This window comes from Misgurnus anguillicaudatus, chromosome 4 (assembly GCF_027580225.2).
Source record: "Misgurnus anguillicaudatus chromosome 4, ASM2758022v2, whole genome shotgun sequence".
Classification (NCBI taxonomy): domain Eukaryota; kingdom Metazoa; phylum Chordata; class Actinopteri; order Cypriniformes; family Cobitidae; genus Misgurnus; species Misgurnus anguillicaudatus.
Genome location: NC_073340.2, coordinates 16,097,475 through 16,110,810, shown reverse-complemented (window position 1 = coordinate 16,110,810; position 13,336 = coordinate 16,097,475). Strand labels below are relative to the sequence as shown.

Genomic DNA, 13,336 nt, shown 5'->3' with positions numbered 1-13,336 from the left:
TGTGTTCATGTGATGTTATCGAATAAAGAACCTTGCAGGTTTTTAACTGAATTAATATGTCATGACCCACTGATGAACTGTCATATTTACATGGTTTTTGCTTTAGACCAGCACTTTCTGCAGGCGTATTAGTCACAATTTCACATCATAATGTGACCAGATGGATTTCAATAAAAAAACCATGCTTGACTTGTGAATTGCATTCCTTTAAAGCAATGTCCTTTACAAAAAAAAATTTTTCCATTTGCCTGTGGCAAGGTGGGGATTTTAAACACATTTCCTGCTCACATTAAAGTTATCCAAATACTTAAGGTTAATAAAAATCAAACAAAAAAAAGGATATTAAACGAGGCAAACTACAGTTAAGTTTCTAAATGCATGATGGTTTACCTTGTGAAAACCTGGGTAGAGTCATCTTTTTTAATTTACATAAAAAAACATTCTGTGAAAATATAACTTTGATATCTTTAATACTGACTAATATTGAGTAAGACTTTGATGTTCCTAATCTCATAATTCGATTAGGAGACTTTAGCCTGGCTTTCACAGGCAGGGTCGCATAAACGGCATAATGTTAAGCTTTGTGTGATGGTGGACCAAAATAATTTTAGTTTGGTCCTATCTTGTATGTCATGTGTATGAAAACAATGACTCCCACGTACAGTTCTCACGGTGCAATAAAGACAAGTCTTGTAAAAACAGACAGACACATTCATCTGTTTAATTTCTCAATTGATGAAGAGAAATGTGTGTTGATGGTGTTGTCAGGTTTTATTCATCAGATCTTTTGAGCTGTTGTGCAATAGTCAGAATCGATCAGGCCCTGCTGTTTGGTGAAGCAGCAGAATTTGGCTTTGTTATCCTCGGGCACTGAGCCTCTGTCTGCAAAAACCCAACCTAAAATAGACTTCCCTGTAAAAGTTCAAAGTGGCTACCCACCATGTTTCATATTTCCTTTGATGTACTGTATAAAAAAGTGGTGATTGTGAAAATTGAGAAGTCTTTGTGGCACACATTTAATGTTACAATTCTTTATTTTTAATGTAACATTACTTCATTGTTTACATCTTAAACAAAGATTGGGTGTGTCCAACCCTAACACTCTTTTGTCCTGCAATGTCTGACACCTCCGAGAACACAGTCGAATGTTATCAATCAGCTCATTTAAGTGTGGAAAAGCAAATGTGAACACATATAGATTGACATTAACACATGATCCCCTCCATCACCGCTATATGCAGGAGGTATGCAAAGAGGGATCAAGTTTCTTTTGCCTTGGTTCACCTTGGGTCACCTTGGGTACCTTGCCGTCGAGAGGCTCATACCATTTACCCCCACTGGTTTTGTTTGGGGCAAGTTCTTCAGCTTCCTCATTTGTCATGTTGTAACCATCAGCTGGGTCACAGTGTCCTTGATTTGCTTATGGACACAAAATGATATCACTGAACACAATTTTTAGTGTGTTTTGAGAAAGTTTCAGTTGCCAGATGTAAACTCTCATTTTCTAGTTAGTGCACACTTTTTTTTTTACCTATCGTCGGGGCAAATATACATTTTTGTTGGGTTAATTTAACCCAATGGCGGGGGTTGTCCCTTTTTACCCAACGCTGGGACGAAAATCACCGAGTATTTTTTTAGTGTGCAACCACAATAAAGTTAGGATTTGTGAAGCTGTGGAGTGTGCCACTATAAAGACACTTCAGGAAATTACACCACTCAGGAAAGACTTTGAACACTGAAATTTTCAATTTCCGTCCCATCTCTGAAATATTACTGTGGCTTGCAATTTCCACGTTTTGTTTGTATTTATAAAGCTTGTGATCAGTTTTATATCATTGCCATGCTGTATGTATTAAAAACTTGTTGCATGTTGGAGTATCCTCTCCACTATTGGAAATGTAAAATAATATTATATTAAATCATGTTGGTTTGTTTCCAAGTAGCAAGAAGGATAAAACTGCCCAGAGCATTACAACACTGAATTTTCTAACTCTATTTCATAAACGTTTCACTTACGGTTCACCTGATAGACCTGATAGTTGACTTTTATAGTTTTGATACAACTGTCTCAGGGTGTAAGCATTACTTAAATTCCAAGTCTGAATCTGAATCATATAAAGCAATGGTCACGCACCTGTTCCTGGAGATTTTCTGCAGAGTTCACCTACAACCACAACCAAACACACCTGAACCTGCCAATCAAGCTTTTCACGGCTACCTAAAAATTTAGAGGCAGGTGTGCTGAAGCATATCTAAAGTATGCAGTAGGGTAGATCACCAGGAAGAGGGTTGGTGATGACTAATATAAAGCATCGGAAATGTAATTAGGTCAAAAGTGTCATCTGTACTGTATGCCCAAAAATAGTCCACTGAATCCCTGATGAAAATGAACCATATGATTTTACTACAAAAAACATGGTAACCACAAAAAACATGGTTATAACCATAGTGTAGTAAACCATGGTTTTGCTGATAGTAATCAATAGACCAAAAAAAATAACATGGTTAGCCTACTACACTTTTACCACAATAAAACCATGGTTTATTTTATGATACTGAATATTTGACCAGGTGCTTACGTGAGGAACATGACCAGTCTGAATTGTTCTCTCTTTCGCATGTGTCCTATAATAGTCTTCATACAGGAGAGATAAACACTGGCCGTGATAATCCCAGCTTGTGTCCTACTTTACAGGCCCTGTCCACAGTCATGAGTAATGTTTAATCTCTTCCCAAACAACAGAGTCGCTGATTTCTCACGTAGGCCTACAGAATCACTGTATGCATTTAGAAAAGACAGTGCAAAATCGGCTACTGATATAGTTTACAGAAATACAGACCTAACAGGTTCTGTTGATTTAAGTAGTTCCTGTAAACTGGAGCATCTCTGTTTACACAAAATCCAGGGCATGTATTTGACATAGTCAGAGTTAAAGTTACTAATTGACAATGAAATATGTTGTTCTTTGAAGGGGACATATAAAGAGACATTTTTAAAATGTAAAATAAATCTTTGGTGTCCCCAGAGTACATATGTAAAGTTTTAGCTCAAAATATCATATAGATAATTAAAATTGCCACTTTGTAGGTGTTAACAAAAATGTGCCGGTTTTTGGGTGTGTCCTTTTAAATGCAAATGAGCTGATGACATAATGGTGATTTGTTGACATCACAAGGGGAGCCACATTTCAATGACCTATTGTTTCACATGCTTGCAGAGAATGGTTTACCAAAACTAAGTTACTGGGTTGATCTATTTCATATTTTCTAGGTTGATAGAAGCACTGGGGATCCAATTATAGCACTTAAACATGGAAAATGACAGTTTTTTATGATATGCCCCCTTTAAGCCACCCAATAAAGAGAAAAGATAGAAGAAAAGTATATGAGGAGCTCAGATGCAAAAGCCTCTGAACGCAACTTACATCGAAAAAATTAGATACTGATATTAAATGAATACGTCAATCCAATTCATCCACTTTAAATCTGCTTAATGGCCTCAGGCAATTAAAAAATAAAGCTTTGTTGTCTTATAAAAATCCTAGTTTACAAAAAAACATGTCAGATGCACTTTGTATCTGAGGTCTTCATATAAATAATAACATGTTAAAGGTCCCGTTATTTCTGTGTTTTGAAGCTTTGATTGTGTTCACAGTACGCAATATAACATGTGTTCATGAGTCACGTGTAAAAAAATGCGGTACTTTTCAAACATTTTACTTATCTGTACTGCGCTGTTTTCACTGTCCTCAAAACAGGCTGATGTCTTTTTTGTCGTATGAAGTCCCTCCTTCAGAAATACGCAACGAGTTCTGATTGTGTAGTTTGTTTAGTGTGTTGTGATTCGACAGCAGCTTAGCTTAGCAGTGCTGTTAGCTTAGCTGGCGACTGACGTATTCCTGTGGGCGGAGTTTAGTCAAAAACTGTTATAGTGATGTCATTCAATTATTTATGCTATTATAGCAACATTACACACTAACTAAAGTTTGAAAAATGGGATCAGGAAGAATGTGACCTTAAAGTTATAATGGTCAACATTCTTTCTGATCCCATTTTTCAAGTATGGATTGAATATAAATGTATTTTAAAATGGAAAATTTAATAAAAAAGAAAGGATGCAATCAAATATGATACTAAAGCAATTTAATACAAGCAATGCATGTGTAATATAACATTATTTAGCACGAATCTGAATCAGAAAGGCAATGTACTGTAAAGCATTAACTGTTATATAACTTCAAATGAAATCCTACAATTTGAAATGAAATGAAATCCTTTCACTGTTACAATTATGTAATAACCCCGTTACTCCCTATTCAGCACAGTCCAATGCTATTTAAAAATTTATGGTCAGTATATTGACCAAAATGGGCTTTGTGTGAGAGATACAGAAACAGCCGAATCACTGTTAAATCAGCAGCTCAACGTTCATGATAACAAAGCTTACACAATTTTCATGCATACAGTATCTATAAGGTTTAACAGCAGACATAGCACATACCAATCCATTACCTCCCTGTATTCATTTTAGTAACCATTCCAATGTGTATAAATTACACACAGTAACAAGACCATTTATTAAGTTACAGTTAAAGATTAGTGACTAATCTGAAAATTCTAAATTGCAAATTTCAATTTGTGTTGAGTCTGAGATGTAATTTTTGTTTTGTTTTACTGGGTCATATAAAGTTGGCTGACCCATTTATTTACCAATCATGATGCCCATCATGCTATTATAAGACTGTAAAAACTCAGATAAGATGCAGGCCAACAAACATCTCAAATGTGGTCAACTTATGTCTGAGGAATTTTAGTGTGGGCTTGTCTGAGATTGTAGTACAGAACAAAGCATTTAGATAACTTATTTCACTATGTGATAACAATTATATATTGGTTAATATTTAAATCTTACCTTGCGCAAACAAATTATCATCTCAGTTATCAGATAATAGGTAATGTATCACACAGACCAAATGTGAGTTGCCTCACCTACACTTGGCACTTGTTTAAAGAAAGCACTAGACAAGCAAACACACTCTCACAACCCAATAAAGCAGCGTTCGCTGTTAATTTACAGGTTTATGGAGGCACAAAAGTGCCCCCCCATTAATCGATTCTAATGCTAGTATATCACTATGCTTGACATTTAGTGCAGTTGCCGACAAGTGAAGCAGAAGACAGATTAGTTCAGGAGCTTAAAATAGCCCTGATCTATGTAGAGGAACAGTTTCCAGTTCTCCCAGTGCAAACACTTACACGAGCCAATCGGTGAGCGATACATGTATGGGAATTTAAAGTGCTGAGTAATATTAGGTTCAGTGTCCTCCAGGCTGGGCTTGATGCATGCAGTTATGTAGGAGAGTCTCGAGTGCTTTCCAGAGGTCATATTCTGCTTTATGTTGATGATAAATTTAGGGCTACACTGAAGACAGAATATAGTCGAGATCACTGATTTATTGTCCCCCCAAACTCAACTCAGCCATTCCATTCTTGACATTAAACTGTTAATCTCTTTAGATGTGAAATGTGTGTGTGTTTGGTATACACAAACATTACTTTAATTGATTTATACGAGTTGCAAACTCTCCAGTTATAAACTGACCAAAAGTAACCGCGTGAACGGACCATTAACTTACCATTGACCTGAAAGTACCAAAGTACCAAGCACTGTTTTACCAAATTCAGCAGTTTGTTTTGTACCTCTATTATGCATGCTTTCACGCAAGCTTGTTTACTTTAAGTTTTATAGCGGCTTGATAAAAGCTGGAATTTTAATCAGCTGTTTGTCTGCCAGTCTGTCGTGTTCAATAAGACATCAGCAATGCTTCCACAATACTGTACTTTTGTATATTGTACACTAAAATTTTCAGATCTGCTACAGATGTACTGTATACAAAACTGTACATTTCTCTTTAAAGCGACATTCCAAGAGTTTCAATATTTTTCCTATTTAACTCTTCTGTAGTTACATCATGTACTATATTACGATATTACCCACTGCCCGAAAATAGTCCCCTGCCATTGAAAGTAACCAAAGGGGACTATTTTCGGGCAGTGTGTTATATCACTACGCCTGCTACAGTCATGTTACATCAGCAAAGTCCTTGATTATAGAGTATAGTTCCTAACCATATCTGGATAGAAAATCGCAGCTTTTAATTTTCTGACGTAAATCAGTGCTTCTTAAATAGTGGGGCGGGACCCCCAGGGGGGGCTCGAAGTGACACCAGGGGGGGCGCGCAAGACCCTGGGGGAAAATACTTTTTCAGGAAGTGATTTTTTTTGCACTGTCACTTAAAGACATTACACCCCAATCACGCTGATAAGCCGCTTGAGTTTTTATTATTATTTATTGATTATATTTAATTTAATTTTTCAGTATCAAATGGTCAAAAAATATTATACTTTAAATAAGGATTGTTTTTTTTCCAGGCAAATTGATGCATTTTAAGTCTTTTTTGTTACAGACTAAAAAACAATGTTATTAAAGTTATTCTTTGTTGTAAGTTGATCGATATTTCTATGTTTGTGTTTTCTTTAATGTTAATAAGGATACAATGTTTTGCAGATGTGTCATTTTATAGACAAATTATACTATTTACAGTCGTGGCGGAGAGTTGGGGGGCGCGAAATGTTTACTTCTTCCTGGGGGGGGCGTGACAGAAAATAATTGAGAAGCACTGACGTAAATACAGAAGAGTCAAGTTTTAAATAGGAAAAATATCGAAACTCTTTGGTTATTTTTTAGCGCAATGCTAATGGTCTAATCAGATTCAATGGATTGTGCTAAGCTATGCTAAAAGTGCTAGCGCCAGACTCTGAAAAAAGCTGAAAGAATTCCAAAACAGTAAGAATCAAATGTTTAACTCTAGGGGAGCTAGAAAATGAGCATATTTTCAAAAAGTGGAATGTCCCTTTAAGAGAAAGATACAGACAGAGAGAAAGAAAGAGAAAGGGGGTGGAGTTTCAACACACATCTCACAGGAATTCCTATTTAACTAGTTTGTTTGTATTGTTGGTGTGTTAGTACGAACTGCCTTCATCACTTACGTTGGGTTTAGGGGTGGGGCTTCATTACTGCTTTTTCTATCATACAGTACAATTTAGTATGATTCACTACAGATAAGCCATCTGCTAAAATACTTAGGAATTCCCTAATCAGGGTGATATCACAACTGGGATTTTGGGTTGTTGTGTTCCAGGCACATTAGCACGGGCTGATGTCCGGAATTCTGTATTTAGAGCATGCATGTCATAGAAAGTGGCTGAACTACATAATCATGCTAAAAATACACAATATATTGCATAGCCAATCGTTTGACTATTGCAGATAATGTAATGTTAAATATTTATACGATGCAATATACATTGTAAACAATATTGCGTTTTCATCGTATATAAAATGGACTACAAAGTTGTTGTTTTTTGGACTATGACTGTTATATGTTTAATGTATCTTCACTATAGCAATGTTCAATAAGATATTAGTTACTTGCCATGTGCAATTATTTAAAGCAAATCACAACCGACTTATCATTGGGATACAGGTAATCCCCATAAGCTCCCTGAGGTTAAACGGTGTGACCGTCTATGACCGACAAAGTAAAGATCTTCTCTTTTGCGATAGGAGGCTTAGACAGAGCTACTTTAACCTTGCGTCTCAATTGGCATCCTATCTGTCCTACATAGTATTCAAAATTAAAATGAGTATGCCCCAAATCGTAGTATGTTGAAATGAGTAACCATAAAGGTCCCGGATGGTCTACTGTTTAATGCACACTCAAGCGGCACCGTTTGTGCTTCTTAAGGAAGTCGTCACTTGTTAGGCCTGCATCGTTTAGGGGCAACATATTGGTCCCATTCAAGCAATGCCCAGCTGGCATTACATCATTATACAAGTCATTTTGTTTGGACACAGGTATAATGATTTTAAAACTCTAACTGGTTTGGTTTAATAGCAAACGTCTGGCTTGCTGTGGTGCTTCAATGGAAGAAGGCTGTAATGCATCACGCTCTGCCAGATCTGGGCTGAAGGGCCTTTTGACACTAACACACGATATGAATTACTCTCATAAAACTCGCATCCCCTCCGTTACACATAAAACAATACCATGATTGTGGCATAATGGTTTGGGTCTTGTTTCCAATTTGGTACAATTCAGCTTTGTAGTAGTAAGGTTTTAGGGATTGTGACTTTGCTTCCATCATTTTGTGGTCAGCATTTTGAACTGTTTCTGGTTCGAAACGAAAAAATATTTTTATGCAAATCTTGCGTTTGCTCGTGGAGATGCATGTATATGGAACAGTAGATGACCTGTTTGTGTCTAAAGGATTAACAACAGTCCTGGAATATTTGCACTACAGTAGATATATAGCCTACATGTATATATAGTTTAGGATGATGAATGGTCTGGAGTTTCTGTTTTCGGAGGAAACTTTGTAAGGAGTCCACCTTGCAAGTTTTCATCTCAGATCTCAATATTTGGTGGTTTAAATGTCCACGCAAGGTCTTTGTTAAAGTTTTTAAAGCATGTTTTATTGAATTATTTTTTCCATTAGGTAAGTGCATGTTTTTGAAGAGCCATCTCTTCTCCATTTGTTAGATATTATTGCTTCTGGTTTGTGCATTTTAATTCAGAGAGTTTTACAAACCATTGTTTATCTCAAAAACTTGTCATTTTGTCACTTCATATTTTAAAATAGAAACACATGTAGACAGATTTTCTAAAGACTGTTATTATATATTGTATGTAATTGTAATATATGTAATTGTATATTGGCAATAAATGCATTCTCTGAAAATGTATATTTCATGTTTTGACTGCAAATGTTAAATCCATACGAATTGCACTAATTAAATCATGTCTGAAAACAGCATCAAAAAAACTTTCAGTTGGTTAACCCAGTGGTTCCCAAACTTTTTCAGCGTCCCCTTGTTTATGCCTTCCTTCGCGGCCCCCCAAAGAAAATTTGTGACAAAAACTGTTCTAAACTCAACATTTTACTAAAACACATATTAAATTATACAAATAAAGTAGTGCTTTTGGTTAGTAGCCTTATTTTTTATGTTTAATTACACAGAATTCATGATAAATTAATGTATTTTACAAAATGTCATAAAACTGGGGCCCCCCTTGCACCATCTCGCGGCCCCGCCCCCCAGTTTGAAAACCCCTGAGTTAACCTACACTGTAAAAATGCAGCATTTTTGTGAAATCAACATATATTTTCTTAGCGCTGTCAAAAGATTAATCACATACAAAATAAAAGTTTGTGTTTGCATAATATATGTGTGCACTGTGTATAATTATTTTGTATATATAAATACACACACATGGATGTATGTATTTTAGAAACCTTTACATGTGTGTGTGTGTGTGTGTGTGTGTGTGTGTGTGTGTGTGTGTCTATATATATATATATATATATATATATATATATATATATATATATATATAGATTTTGATATAATTGATATATTATATATAAAAAATCTATACACGATTTTTTTCCCTTAAATGTATATGCGTGTGTATTCATATACACATAATAATTACACACAACACACACAAAAATATTATGCAAACACAAACTTTTATTTTGTATGCGATTAATCGCGATTAATCTTTTGACAGCGCTCATATTTTTATGTTACTTTAACTTAACAAATTAAGTTTTAACAATTTCAACTTGTTTTTATGTTATGTCAACTTATCAATGGTCAAAACTTAAAATATTTGGTTGAATTAACTTGCAAAACCAAGTTTATGCTGCTTTTTTTTGCAGGGCTGCACAATTAATCAAAAAACTAATCAAGATTACAATCAGAATTATATAATGGCCAAAAGCGTCAATTACAGCTGCTATTCGTGCTATTTTTGTGCATTTCAGTAGTATGGGCACCAAATTCAGTGGTAAATCACATACTTTAAAATCAATAAGTTAACATGTCCTTCAGCCATTTATTTGGATTTTTTCACTAAAAACATAATTATTTACATTATATTATTAAGTTTTGGATGTTTAGAATTTACCTTACATTACAACATCTATATCAATATAAGGTGAATAATCTGCAATTATGATTTTTGTCATAATCGCGCAGCCCTAAGTTCATCTTAAAAATACAGCTGCACATTGGCAACAGATTAACTCTGGTAATTGATCATGTGTAAGAGTAAACAACTGGTTTATTCTACCTGAACTTTGATTTAGTTAAGGGAGTTAATATTTGTCAGCATGGTGAATTTAAAAATAACTTTTCAATACAGGTTAACTCTCACAAAATGCATAATGTATGCATTTGAATAAAAGCGTCTACCAAACATGAAATGAAAACTATAAAGCACCACAACACACTCTTATTATATAAACATTAGGTTTTATTTCTAAAAGGAACAAAGAGTATAGTACAACAATTTTCCAAGCAAGCATCTTTGCAGTAGAAAAATATGTAGGCATAAACCATAACTTGTGCAAACCAATTTTTACATTCAACCTACGTAATCCCTCTCAACAATTACAGCAGCCAGCACAGTTCATCACAGTTCACAATCAATATTAACCATCGACATCAAACGGTAAAAAGGGAAAACAAGCATGAAAACGCGACAAATAACCTCATTCTGGATTATATTTCTCCACTTTTCCATACTTACGATGAATTCCCTAAAGTTACATCCAAAGGCCCTCATTGTTTACCATCCAAACACACTGGAAGATTCCACACACGTCATCAACCACGCAGCAGAAAATACAGGCACACACACACAAAACCATAGCAGCAAAATGTTGCAGGAAAAAGGTGTAAAATACACTGAGTGCACAGCTTTTAAAAAGCAAAACAGATGTAGGAAATTCTGGAAGTTCAGTAGGAATTTAGCACTTAATGGGCATCATTATCTTTCGTGGACTTCCTTATAGTGCGTCATGCTTATTTGTATTCGCTAGAAAGTCAACTGGTAGTATGAAATGAGATACAAATAACTTCAATATGAAGCAATCTCATAGTGTACCAGATGATTACATTTTATAATCTGAGCATTACAAAAAGCATACTGGTTCATCTCATTTTTAGGATAACTTATTAGACATTAAAGGATCACATTTCACAAGCAGGACTGACGAAATGCAGCGACTTCAGAGGAGAGTAAGACTGATGCTTTCAACTAAAATGTTTTCCCTTTAAGGTAACAAAATAGTAAAGTGAAGAATATATTTAGGAACAAATGCTTGTCGTTCACTTCAAACAAGGATATTTAGAAACATGTTGCATTGGATTACAGTAAAACTGACAATTTCCAAGAATCACATACTGTAGGAAGGCATCTATGTTAGGAAAACTACAGTTTTACCCCATTCTCAGATCTAGGAAACTGTGTAAAGTGCTATATATAATTAGATTTTTTAATTTCAGTTATTGGCATCACATAGTGTTAACATGGTTACTCTCAAATTTTGCATTATTTTGGAGCCCAAACCTGACCCACATGTATCTAATGTGTTTATCCGAAATAATTCACCGACCTCATCGAAATTTGCAGACAAACACGGCCAAAAAAAGGTCTTTTGTATTGACGACATCATTTCTCATTTCTACTAGTCTGCATTTGTGCTTTAACCACTGTTTCATCAGTGGGCCTTTTTAATGTCACCAGTAGGGGGTGGTGTTCTCAATGTGGCCCCAGCTTTGCCACTCCGGGAAAAAGCCGTTCGATGTCCTCGGGCTCCCAAACTGATCAAACTCCATCTCTGGCCGTTTAGCTTGATTCTTGAAATCTGTCGTTGTCTTCTGCATGACGTGGTTAGCCTGACTGTGGTCGTTCTCTGTGTGTATCAACTTGTAATTTTTCCCATCATTATTGTCCCAGTGTGTCGTATCGTTTGTTCGGTAGGATATGCAGAACTCTACCCGCTCATCTTGCTGCACAAAACTCGGAAGGTCAACGGAAAACGAGAAAGTGTCGACGTCTTCGCAACCATAAACGTTATTCATGTAAGTGCAAGGAATGTCAGTGTTACTTCTCCACGAGTCGAATGTTATTCGCACATGGACGACTTTCTCAAAGCTCACATTGGTAACTTTCACCGTGCCGGTGAGCGATCGCTCTTGAATGACACAGTTTTCCAAACATACCAGGTTCTTCTTTAGACGGTTTCGGAAGTCCAGATAATCTGCAGCTGGCTGAGGGAAGTCCAAAACGTAACTTTTATCTTTATCGACTTTCATGCCAACGATGGCTTCCTCCAGGTCTGATAATTCAAACTGCAGGTCTGATAGGTCTTCCTCGAATTCCTTGAACACGTGAACTGCTGTTAATGACATGCCTTTGGAATCAGCGAAAACCACTTTCTTCTTAGCTTTGGTCTTGGGATTCTTCCATTCTATGTCTGTTGTTTCAACTTCTGTCCTGGAGCTGATGCAGGATCTCAGGGGTTTGTACTGGTGGATTAAGTTCCTGGACTTGTAGTTCTCATATGAACTAAAGAAGCTGTGAAGAGGCGGCGAGTGTGCCAAACAGATTCTCATAGCTACATCCACGGGCATAATTGGACCTGGCATCGGCCTTGTGTTCAGGATATGAAGAACCCTGTAATACAGAGAACAATGATAAACACTGTAGCACGACCAATACAGGATACAAGAAAAATGTGTGACGTCCATATGACAAAGACTTTGCCAAATAAGATGTAAGGCATAGTAGTATACTATTCTGATTGAATCAAAATGATGAACATTTGTAATATATGATGTCGCATTGAAAACTGGAATAAATCCAAAAGCAACATATAGCACGAATAAAAATGCAAATACACAATTTCTTTAAAGAAGAAAATATATATATTTTTGTAAAGTCTCATCACTATGTACCGATCATTATATTTATAATAACAGTGTTAATTTTCATTGAAACTTCAATCTTGATCTTAAGAATACGACATGTTGATTTATCAAGCAAACACTCTCAAGCACTTTCCACGTAAAATTGTATAAAAAACAAAACTAAAAACTTTTTGCAATCTAAATATATACTAATATAAGTAATATAATACGCGTCTTTTCAAATGGATACCGAGTCGCGGACCGTTTCTCTTTCGCTCGGCTGTGACGCATTAAGTAATCTTACCTGGTACAATTCATTGAAAAACGGTGGATTTTACCAAAACGACCGATACAGTTTGGTCTGCTGCAGTTGAAACAAGTTCAGGATTTTTCCTACGTGCTTTAAAAGTTCATTAAAAACGTGTTTCAAACATCATAACGATTAGTCCGTTGAGGAGCAGCGGATATGTGTGCTGCACCGGCACGCCCCCTTCACAGTCTATCTGCACTGCA

General features: G+C 35.9%; 1 protein-coding gene across 1 annotated transcript; it reads right to left on the bottom strand.

The window, feature by feature from the left end:
- Positions 1 to 10,361: 10,361 nt before the first annotated feature.
- ppp1r3cb (protein phosphatase 1, regulatory subunit 3Cb) lies at positions 10,362 to 13,336 on the bottom strand. The gene is made up of 2 exons (XM_055176334.2): positions 13,128 to 13,336; positions 10,362 to 12,590 (listed from the first exon to the last, which is right to left on the bottom strand). Exons 1-2 carry the CDS (start codon positions 13,139 to 13,141, stop codon positions 11,651 to 11,653), a joined length of 954 nt encoding a protein of 317 aa, XP_055032309.2. The 5' UTR covers positions 13,142 to 13,336; the 3' UTR covers positions 10,362 to 11,650.